This window comes from Egretta garzetta, unplaced genomic scaffold (assembly GCF_000687185.1).
Source record: "Egretta garzetta isolate BGI_Z169 unplaced genomic scaffold, ASM68718v1 scaffold54, whole genome shotgun sequence".
Lineage (NCBI taxonomy): Eukaryota > Metazoa > Chordata > Aves > Pelecaniformes > Ardeidae > Egretta > Egretta garzetta.
In genome coordinates this window covers 361744-372761 of record NW_009259313.1, presented here as the reverse complement: position 1 = coordinate 372761, position 11018 = coordinate 361744, and the positions used below count along the sequence as shown (strand labels likewise).

At 55.7% G+C, this 11018-nt stretch overlaps 2 protein-coding genes across 2 annotated transcripts in view; one reads left to right on the top strand and one right to left on the bottom strand.

Moving 5' to 3' along the window:
• The window catches only part of ABCC10 (ATP binding cassette subfamily C member 10), a 16625-nt gene extending 11483 nt beyond the window's left edge, over positions 1–5142 (top strand). The window contains exons 16-22 of the mRNA XM_035892014.1: positions 20–189; positions 495–655; positions 1077–1330; positions 1645–1790; positions 2240–2337; positions 2513–2625; positions 4668–5142. Of these exons, the coding sequence (XP_035747907.1) occupies positions 20–189; positions 495–655; positions 1077–1330; positions 1645–1790; positions 2240–2337; positions 2513–2625; positions 4668–4803 (1078 nt within the window). The 3' untranslated portion in view covers positions 4804–5142. The remainder of the gene's footprint in view (positions 1–19; positions 190–494; positions 656–1076; positions 1331–1644; positions 1791–2239; positions 2338–2512; positions 2626–4667) is intronic.
• A 2189-nt stretch (positions 5143–7331) lies between these two features.
• DLK2 (delta like non-canonical Notch ligand 2) overlaps positions 7332–11018 on the bottom strand; it is a 24386-nt gene continuing 20699 nt past the window's right edge. The window contains 3 exon segments of the mRNA XM_009636434.2: positions 7332–7894; positions 7897–8108; positions 8642–8786. Coding sequence (XP_009634729.2) covers positions 7332–7894; positions 7897–8108; positions 8642–8786 — 920 coding nt within the window.

Below are 11018 nucleotides of genomic sequence, written 5' to 3'. Positions count from 1 at the left end.
TCTGTTGTGCACCTTCCAGGTTTGAGTTGGAGAATCAGCTGCGCCTGGAGCAGAACCAGCGCTGCCTCTTTGCCAGCAACACAGCAATGCAGTGGCTGGACATCCGCCTGCAGATGATTGGGGTTGCTGTGGTTACTGCTATTGCAGGAATTGCCATCATCCAGCACCAGAAGCAACTGGGAAATCCAGGTAGGCTGCCAGGGATTGTTCTGTGGCCCACTCCTAGACTGTGGCCCAGGGATTTCTTCCTCTCCTAGTCCAGAGCTGCACATCTCCCTACACCAGGGTAGGATCAGAGCTCCTGCTCCCCATCCCTCTGCAAGTCACCCACAGTGTGGTGCTTCAGCTCCTGTTCCTCCTCCTGCATGTCCCCGTCCTAGAGTGGGATTCCAGACTCCAGATTGCAGGCTTCTCCCTTGTTACTTTGTCCTGCCACCAAGATTCCAGCTCCTTCCATGCCAGTAATATTCTTGCTTATGCTTTTGTGCTCGCAGGACTTGTGGGCCTCGCGCTCTCATATGCCCTGTCTGTCACAAACCTGCTCTCAGGCCTCATTTCCAGCTTCACTGTGACAGAGACCATGATGGTGAGTGTGGAGCGGACAGAGGAGTACACCACAGACATCCCCATGGAGTCCCAGGATAAACTGGTCCAGGTAAAAGCTCAGATATGTTCTCAGGGACTGCACCATCTTCTGGCTCTGTGCCCTGCGCTTGCCTCCTGGGGAGATCACAGGGTTCCAGTGAATGGGTGCAGGGCTCTCACCCACAGAAACCATCTTGATTGCTCATCCTTTACCATTACATCCCCTGGAGGGGATGAATCTCTTGCAGGAGTTGGTGAAGGCTGGAATGACAGGAAGGGGTAGGAGAGCAGAGCAGGTCCTAGGTCCAAGCTGTGAGAGAAAAACAAGCCTAGGAGTGGGCTGGAGATGGAGCTGGGCTGTGCATTGGGTCTGCTCAGAAGCCGAGCAATCAGCCAAAGGGATGGATGGGGCTTGGCCTGTGGGGAGGTGTGAGGCTGAAGATAACAGCGGGTCACAGTCATACCCTGTGTCACCTTGATATCCCTCTTAGGTTGCTGCTGACTGGCCAAGCCAGGGGCTTGTGGAGTTCCAGCAGGTGGTCCTGGCCTACCGAGCGGGCCTGCCCAATGCACTTGACGGTGTGAACTTCACTGTTTACCCTGGAGAGAAGGTGGGGATTGTGGGTCGCACAGGATCTGGAAAATCCACCCTTTTCTTGGCCCTTTTCCGCATGCTGGAGCTGAAATCAGGCCGGATTCTCCTGGATGGTGTTGACAACCAGCTGGTGGGCTTGGAGGAGCTGAGGTACGGAGGGCTGAGCAGAGTGGAGGGCAGCCAGGGTGGCCTGGAGGCTGAGCTGTCAGTGGTTGGATGCCAAAGGGAAGAGTGAGGAGCAAAGGACTTACTCTCGTGGCACCCTCTTGTCTGACTGTGGCAGCTTCTTATGAGTTGCTCTGTTGTTTCTGAACAGCTGTGCTAAGGAAATCAGTCTGAATATGTGACCCATGCCTCTAAGATATGCAGCAAGCCAAAACACCCCACCCCAGGAAAGAAATAAAAAGGCCTTTACTTTTCTGCAGCACCCACCCTATGAGCCCTCAGCTCTCGTTTGCTTGCAGATCTAGGCTGGCCATCATCCCCCAGGATCCATTTTTATTCAGTGGCTCAATCCGAGAGAACCTGGATCCTCAGGGAAAACGGACAGATGCTGAGCTCCACGAGGTGCTAGAGCAGTGCCACCTGCGGGATGCCGTTACGCAGATGGGTGAGTCTGAACCCAGCAAGAAGAAGGGCAGGCCTCAGCTCAGTCAGAAATCTGAGGAAAAGGAACCAGGTGGATGTAGTAGGGAATTGGTTAGGTGAGGCCAAACTAGGACCAGGGTGGGAACAGGTCAGTGGGACCCTGGTGACATTACCTGAGATGTAGTGGCATGAGACTGGCAGGTGATGGATTGGGTGGTGGGCTCTTACTGACCAGGCCCCAGTGGATGTTAGAGCAGAGCCTGAGAGAGAAGCCAGCCCCTAGTTTTAGGGGAGCGCGGCACCTCTGTGCCAGTCAGTGCTTGCATCCGAGCGTAAACGCACCGGTTCCCAAGCCCAAGGCCTGAGCAGGATTTGGATTTTGCATGCTACTGGGAAAACCCCAGACTGGGGGAGTGATCTGGGGCTCTGTGCAGAGCCTGGTGGGGTGACTGCTGAGCTTGACCCCTGCAGGTGGATTGGACAGCGAGCTGGGAGAGAGGGGGAAGAGTCTGTCTGTGGGACAGAGGCAGCTGGTGTGTCTGGCAAGAGCCCTTCTGACACGGGCCAAGGTGAGTGCCCTGCCTCCATCGGAGCGAGGGGGAGTGTGAGCTGCTGATGGTCACGCTCTAGAATTGGGGTGCAGTGGGAACAGACAACCTGTGTTACCTTCTTGGGCTGTCCCTGGGCAGGGACTGGGATCTCCTCTGGTGCTTGGGAGCTCCTTTTGCTCTCTGTCCCTGGCAGGTGCTGTGCATCGATGAGGCCACAGCCAGTGTGGATCAGAAGACAGACCAGCTGCTGCAGCAGACCATCCGCCAGCGCTTTGCTGACAAAACCGTTTTGACGATTGCTCACAGGTACAGAGGAAGCAGCACTCCGTCCCTAAATTCATCCTACCACTCACAGGGAGCGGTGGCTGTGCCTGCCATGCCTGGGTCTTGAGCTGAGTAGGGAGGTCTCTGTGATGAGGCTTTTCAAGTGCAAAAGGCTGGACCTTGCCCATTGGCTTTTTCTGCTTTATTATCCCCTGGGTGCTGGGAAAAACTGGATGTGAAAACGTTGTACCCAGAAATTGGGGAGCAGCAAAGGGCAAAACGTCGTGTGGTATGATAGATGGCTGTTCCTGGGCACTGCCTGCTGGGACCTGAGGAGTGAATTGGACCTTGTAGTTCTGCCAAATTAGGGCAAGGAGCAACAGAGAGCTATCTTACAGAAATGAGCAGCATGGAGACCCGGGAGGAGCAGGTGTCTCTGGCTCAGTAGAGGGCACTGCAGGACAGCCAGCAGCAAAGGGCTGCCAGCCAGCCTTTGGCCCGGGGAGGCTGAACGCTGGGTAGCTTGTTTTCCAAACCCCTGAGTTTTGGTCCCAGCCTGCACCCAGTGCTGGCAAGCTAGACACTGCCCAGGCAGGACAGGGCAGCAGTGCTTGCCCCACAGCTGAGAGATTTAGTGTAAGAGTAGGGGGAGTAGATGGTTACAGGCAGAGGGAGGAGAACAAAACATCAATACCGTGGGTACTGAGAGGGGACGGGTTAGCCTTAGGCAGTGCTCCCACTCTTGCCAAGTGGAGGAGAATTTGGAGGGGGGTTATGTAGTTGTATGGAGGGTGTTTTCAAAGCATGAAGGTTACCACAAAAATAATAATTAAATGAGCAGGTGGCAGGGGCTGGTGTCCTGCTGCACAGAAGTGGGAGTGATAGATGACAGGCAGGGTGGGTTAGGCCTGGCAAGTGAATCCAGTGGGTCTTGTTAAATATATCAGATAGGAGAGAGGCAGGTGGGGTGTGAAGGGAATGTGGTTCCTACGCTAGGGATATTATGCATAAATAGAGTAGAAAGGTAAAGGCACTGTGGGCTGAGGTGTGTATTTGGGTTGGGAGGGAGGCCACCTCTGATGGATGAGTAATTCAAGAGGAGAACCAGCAGAGGAAGGAGTGGCAGAAGGCAAGGCAGCAAGACTGGGCTGAAGATGGCCCCAGCCCCTCTTCCACTGGGCTGAAGGGAGATGGGGGAGAGCAATAAAGAGGGAGAGGTGGTGATAAGGTTGTTTTGTACCCATGGTTCTTCCATGCCATTCAGCTTCAGGTGAACCATTAATTGGATGGGCAAAATCTAGGATGGGAAGTGACTCAGTACTTGTCCCTCGCCTATCCAGGTCACTTCCAGTGCTGCTGCCTGGCACTCTTTTGGGCATGAATGTGTAACCAGAGTCTTGAACTCCATAACGCTTTTTACCTGCTCAGATTCTGTGCAGTGTCTTCCCTGTGACTTGCAGCTTTGTAGGGCTGTAGTTTTGCACTGAACAGTGCACGACTGTGCAAAGGCATTCTTGCTGCCCTGTCTTCCTTCTCCAGGGCTAGAGGTTGCTGCCCTGCTAGCAGTCTGGGCACAACTGGGTGCATGGGTGTGCTGCGGGTGCTGTGGTTGGCAGTCTGGCAACTACAAACCCACTGGTGGTGGCAGCATAAGCAAAGATGCTGGACTGCTGGGGAATGACAGCTGATGCACAAGTCTGTTTCTGCTGCTCTCAAGAGGTGGCAGGTGAGGAAATGTAGGGTCAAACAGAAGCACCTCCATAACTCTCCTGGGGGAATGGAGAGATCTTGTGCAACCCCAGAATCAGGTGTGCCCTGAGCCCTCCCTCCACAGAGCTTCCCTCTGCGCTCCTGGTGCCCAGCAACTGGAAGGCTCTGTGCTCTCGTAGGAGGTGATGCGTTTCAGCAGTGTGCAGAGCCTCTCTGGGGAGCTGGTCTGCACTGTGCCCCTGAGTGCACAGGGAGATGCTCCACAGAGCCTGATGTTGGGCATGTCTTGGGCTACCCCTTGACAGCAGGGGAAGCAGTATCCAGGGTTTCTCCTCAAATCCACCAACATATGTCCTGGCATTTGCTGTCCACAGGCTGAACACCATCTTGGACTCAGACCGCGTGCTGGTGATGCAAGCTGGGAGGGTGGCAGAGCTGGATTCGCCCACCCGCCTAAGCCAGAAAGATGGGTCCTTGTTCCAGCGCCTCCTGCACAGCAGGCAGCAGTGACCTCCCTCCTGGGCTGAGCCCAGGCAGCCCTCCTGGCTCTGAGCCTAGCTTTCCTCTCGCCTCAGCTACCAGCCTAGTCCCTGCAGGGCCGGGAGCTGCTGAGGTGAGGGAAGGCGTTATTCTTGCCTGCAGACAGTGATTGTTCATCCTCAGGGATGGAAGCATGGCACTGTGGCCTTTCCTTTAGTAGGGAAGATGTGACCTGGTGTTTAGGGCCGTGCAAGCCCAGCTGGTGGGATACTGCTCCCCTCCAAGGCTCCCCTTTGAGATTACAGAGGGATTTTCTGCTCACTGAAGAATCAGTGACTCCTAGTCTGAGGCTTCATCTGCAATTGAAAATAAAGTAGAAACAGCCTTGTGAAGCTCTGTTATTTGGGTCCCTGTCCCCTTTTCCCCCCCAGACATGGACTTCCTTGTGAGATACAGGAGTGGTGCCTTCTCTGCACAAAGACAACTCTTAACTGCTCCCCGCTAATTTCAGAGGGCACTGACCTTTCCAAGCCCAGAAGGTTGCACCCAGGACCTTGCTGCTTTTCCTCCAGTTTACAGTGGAGAAGGCCTTCCCCTGAAGGACCAGAATGTGATTACGTTAAAGGCCTCTAAGGCTAGTTTATCTCAAGACCATGTTTCTGAGGGAAACTCCCTATCCCTCCTGCCCTGCACCCAGCTGTGCAAACCCCACCGCTGCTTTCAGTTTTAGGATCAGATTGCTCTTTCCATCAGCACCCTTGGACTCAGTCTTGGGTTTTCCCCATCTCCCCAATGCTCTAAGGCAATGCCTAGTAGGAAAACACCTTTGCTGTGACCTGAGGCAAGTCCCATTCTTGTGAGAGCCATCTCCACCCCTGCAGCCAGAGCCTGGGGCAGGACAACTCCTGTGCCACAGTCTGGGTTCCCATTCTTGAGGGAAGTGATGGAGATGATACTCATCCAGAACAAGTAGCTGAGCAACCTGATCTAATTGGATCTGCTGAGAGCAGGAGGTTGGTGGCCAGAGGTCCCCTGCAAGCTAAATTATTTTATGATTCTCTGACACGCTGTTTCTGGGCTTGTATTTGTTTTATTTGATAAAGGTACATTTTCCATCCATGTATTAAAAAAATAATCTTTCTGATGAAGCTCCAGTCCCCTCTCCCAGGTCTCCCTCCTGGCTGAGTGCTCACTCCTCTGCTCTCTTCACACCATCTTGAACCCAGCTCTGCAACCCTGCAGGCCAGTAGTAGGGTTTGGGTTGTAAGTTTTTTTTACCCCACTGCTTAGCCCTCCATGCCTGTGAGGGGGCAAGGAAAACCCCAGCCCTGGCAGAGAGATGCTGATTGCTGCACACCGGACCAGCACAGGCAGGAGCAGACCTAATACAAAGGCTAAGTGGCCTGGCCTAACCTCCTAGCCATGCTTTAGCAATGGTGGAGAAGGCAGTATCGTATCTGCTTCCTATGCTCATCTCAGGCTCGGTAGCCTGTGCTCGCATCCGCTGTGGGGAGCTTAGCCTTTGCTGTATCAAGAAACACTGCACTGGCTGATTTGAGGTTAGTGCCAGCTGCCTGCCTCAGAATCACTGGGAGAGGAAAGGAGGATCTGGATCTTGTATTGCTCCTGAACCAGCCTTAGCACATCTCCAGCCTTGTCCATCTGTTTCACCTGTGAGGGCGTATGAGAAGGACCAGCTCAGGCCCAGAGGGGAGCAAGCCGTGCTCCTCCTTGTCAGCAAACAGTGAGACAGAAGTGCACGCTGGAGAGGGAAGGAGCTTGGTCATTTGTGGCCAGACCAGAAAGGACGGCTTGGTAAGTGGGAGGAGGAGACCCCTGGATCATCAGGAGGAAAGTACAGAATGTGTTTGTAACCCCAAGTCTGACAGCAAGAGGAGGGGGCATCACCCAGGGCAGGAGAAGGGCACGAGGAGACCCCAAATGATCTCCAGAGTGTCTTTGAAATGGCTCACAGAACCACAAGGCCAGGGAGCAAGGGTGTTTGCTTGCTCCCTAAGGACATGGCATCTGAAATGACAGCCTCCAGAAACGGCTGGGAGCCACCCCATCCAGTACTGGAGCAGGGAGGCCTGTGCAGCCATGACCATCCCAAAAGCCTGCAGAAGAAACATCCTAACACCTTGTGCCCCTTCCAGTAGTCACAGAGAGGAGTTATAACAGGCCTGGCAGAATTTGGGCTTGCAAGAAGGCCGTGCCCTCCTCAGCACTACCCGTCCTGTTTCTGAGAGCTCACGTCAGATGATACTGGCACTGGGCTGCTGCAAGTGGCACGTGGCCGCTCCCCTGCAGGGCTGGCCCAACACAGCCCTGCTTTCAGATGCCCATGGGTGCCGGCTGCACCGGCCAGGCGGGAGATAGCTCAGACCCAGGCAGGGCCATCACACCAATGCTTGATGCCCCGAGGTTTCGTTGACGCGTTTGCTGCCCTAGGAGCCCTCCCCGCCGCCCGGCTTCTGCCAGCGTGGCTCCCCAGGGTGCAGTTCGAGGGGTCTGCCAGCACGACGACCTGCCAGGGCCTGGCTTGGAGTCCTCACAGCTCACAGCTCCGTCGTCTTCCTCGGCTCGATCAGGACAGTGTTGAGCATGCCCACCTGACATTCCTGGTCTTGGAGCTTCCTTGCAGCCTGAGAAGGGCTTTGGCACCAGTTTGACCTCTGACGGCCCCTCTGCCAGTTCCTCAGCATTAGCAGGACAGTGATGAGGACCAGCACCGCTGTCAGCACCCCGAACACCAGCACTGTAACCAGCTGGGCTTCGCTCAGCCCCGAGTCCCTTTGGGTCACCACCTCCTTCACAGAGATTTTCAACAACCCTCCCCCCGGCTCTTTCTCGCTGTGGTTGGCCACGCGCCGCCCCGTGACTGCGGTCCTGACAGGCTCCGGCTGCGTCACCCCTGGCATCTCACTGGTGGTGCTTTTCATGCTCCCGCCATTCTCATGGTTCACAGGGTGGTAGGGGGGAGCCCAGGTGGGCTCAGGGACGGAGATCTCGCAGGTTTTGCCAGTGAAACGGTCGGGACAGAGGCAGTCGTAGTCATTGATGCGGTCGTAGCACTTTGCCCCGTTTTTGCACGGCTGGCTGGCGCAGTCGTTGATGTTGATGTGCAGAAACGCCCTTCGAAGCCCACCTGGCACTGGCAGGAGAAGCGGTTGATCCCATCATGGCAGGTGGCACCGTTGGCACAGGGACGCATCAGGCAGTCGTCCACGTCGTTCTCACAGAGAGCCCCCACAAAGCCAGCGAGGCACCGGCAGGTGAAGTTGCTGGCAAAGCCGTTTTCATCTTGACACTGCCCCCCGTTCTTGCACGGAGACCTACGTGGAGAGAGCAAGGATGGGTCATGGCCCTGGAGAGCAAGCAGCTTACCACGCCCCAGGGAGGTGCACACACAGAGCTGCTCGCATGGCCAGTGGGTCCAGCACTGTCTGTCTCCATGGGGGCAGGTATCTCAAAAAGAAGACTGGGCAGGAGTTTCCACCTCCCCGAGTGAGAGGCTGTGGGACCTCCTCAAAGGCTGTGGCTGTGCATGGGCCCACCACCCACCAGGGAGGGTGTTCAGCCAAATGATCTGAAGAAGAAACGTGCCCTCCTGATGTTCCCCAAAGGCATGACGGGTGTCAGCTCATCACACCTACAGCAGCAAGGGACGGGAATCTGTTCAGATTGCAACAAAGACCTTGCCCCAGTGGGACCGTGCAGTGCACGCAGCTAAACCAAAGCCTGAGATGGTTTTGGCTTAACTCTCTTAGTACATAGAAATCCACAGATAATGAGCCACGCTGGGCCACTGCTTGGCAGTGCATGACCCAAAGCTAATGCTGTCTGTAATCTCGCTGCCGTGTCTCACCCTGCCTTCTCACATGGCCCCGTCTTCATCTCACAGTCCTTCCCGTGGAAGCCTTCTGGACACAGGCAGGAATATTCCCCGTCTCGATCGTAAACACACTGAGCCCCATTCTGGCATGGGGACTGGCGTTCGCAGACGTGTATGTCTGAGGGGAAAGAAAAAGGTGGGAATTAGTGAGAAAAGAGGGGCGATGTGGCCAGCTCAGTTCAAACACAGCCCATCAAACCCAGTGAGAATGGAGAAATGGCAGAAGCTTCTCCCTCCTCCCCTCCAACAGGCACCTGCAGCAATAGAAGTGCAGCGCCTGCGTGGTGCCTCCCAGCAAAATGCAGAGGCTTAGGGGTGCAGAGAAAGCAAATCATCCTGGAAATCTGCACGACGTGAAGATGCTGTGCGTGCCATCTGGCCAGCCAGCACAGCCCCCGTGGCACAGAGGAGCCTCTGAGGCCAGAGGAGGGGAGTCCACCAGCCACCTGCTGAAGGCAGGAAGCCCCGGAGGAAGCAGGAGGTGCCGCCCGGAGCCCAGCTGCGGCGTGGGAAAGGCAATGAGTTCATCTGCTCCATTTCCTGAGGCTGGCCGGTGTCGTGGCAGCTCTTGCCCTGTAGCCAGGGAGCAGGTGCCGGCAGCCTGACCCCTTCTGCAGAAAGGGGATGGTCCCAGCTGTGGCAGCCAGGACACGTCCCATCTCCCGGGCAGCCCAAGCGGTATCACCCGGGTGGCTTCTGGCTATGCTGGGTCACCCGTCCCTGCAGGGTGTGCTGGGCTTCTTACCCTCAGCACCGGAGACTGGGATGCCCAGCTCACGACTCACCTTTATCACAGAACTTGCCGGCCCAGCCGGTGTGACAGATGCACTGCCAAGGCTGGTGGCACGTCCCGTGGAGACACCCCGGCATCCGCACGCACTCCTCGCAGTACTCGCCCTCCCAGCCTGGATCGCACCTGCGGGAGGACAGGGCATGGCAGCGTGATAAAACCCAAGCAGGGGCTGCAGAAAAGCTGGCTGCTTGCTGTGCAGGGTTCCCGCAGATACGGCGGCATTGGGTTTTTTTTCTTGCTGTGCGGGGTTCCCGCAGATAACGGCGGCATTGGGGAACCCTCCCAAAGCCTCCATGAACCTGCTGGCTCCGTCCTCCAGAGGAGGTCAGTACTGGCATCTCATCTTTCCAAGGAAGCAAGCGGACAGAGCCGGGAGCAGACTCACCTTCTGCAGCTGGGGAGGGTGAGGGGGCAGAAAGAGAGCTCAGCAGCTTCGCTTTTAGTGCCCACGTCCCACTGCTCTCCTCCAGCCAACTGCTCCCATGCACACCACTGCAATTAGCTCAGCAATTCCTGTGCCTCCCTCATCGCACAGCCAGTCTGACAGGCAGAGAAAAGCCCCATCCCTAACCCTGAATTCCCTGAGGGAAAGGGACAAGAGGCCCCTGAGGCCCACAGGTTTCCTTGCACCCCTTCGCATTACAACGTGTGTCATTTTTCATCCGAAGCGCACCACAATCCAGCTGCAAAACCTTGCTTGCCATGGCTGGCGTATGGAATAGACTCATCAGCCAGCTCACAGGGGCGGTATGGTGGGAAAACCCACAGCACAGAACAAGCCTGCTGGCTCCAGAAGAGCGGGGCAGTGGCGATGACTAAAAGAAGCCAGGCTGCGTTGCTCCAGTGGCTTCCCTCAGACCTGCCAGCTCCAAGGGGTAAGCGACAACAAGAGGAGAGCTGAGTGGAGGTGGCACCAGCTGCAACAAAAGCTATGTTCAAACCAGCACGAAATTAAACTTAACAAAAACAACGCGGTGTCTAGAGCAAGTAAGGGGGTTCATTTTCATGGCTGGGGCTCATTTCAGCGCCATGTGCAGTAACTGCAGCTTTGCCAGGCTGGTCCGAGGCTGCACTTTCGCACCTGGACTGGCTATTGTCACTGCAGGTTGTTCCAAAGACAAGAGGAAAATAGTTAAAAGAATAAATATATATGTTAATTAGAGGCTTTTTGATGGGAATGGAGGCAATACCATGTGCCTGGTAGAGTCTGGGGAAACGCATTCATACCTGGACAGCCATGAGCTTATACAGGGCTGCGGGCACCCCTATCCCCCAGTACCTGCAGGGAGCAGGCACCATCAACTCTTCCCCTTCTCTAAAAGGGAGATGGCCAACCTAAAAATTGCCAGGGAGGGGGCCAGGTAAGCATCCAAGTCTCCCTGAGTTTGGTGTGATTTTAACAGGGTACTGCCAAGCTGCTGAAGGGTTCAGCAAATGCTCTGGAAGCCTGAAATCTGGAGCAGCAACTTCACGCGTGCCTCCACCGGAAAAGATCTGCAGCTGGGCCACCCACCACATGGAGAAGTGCAGTGTCTCTGGCTGGGGCTTCGCAACACC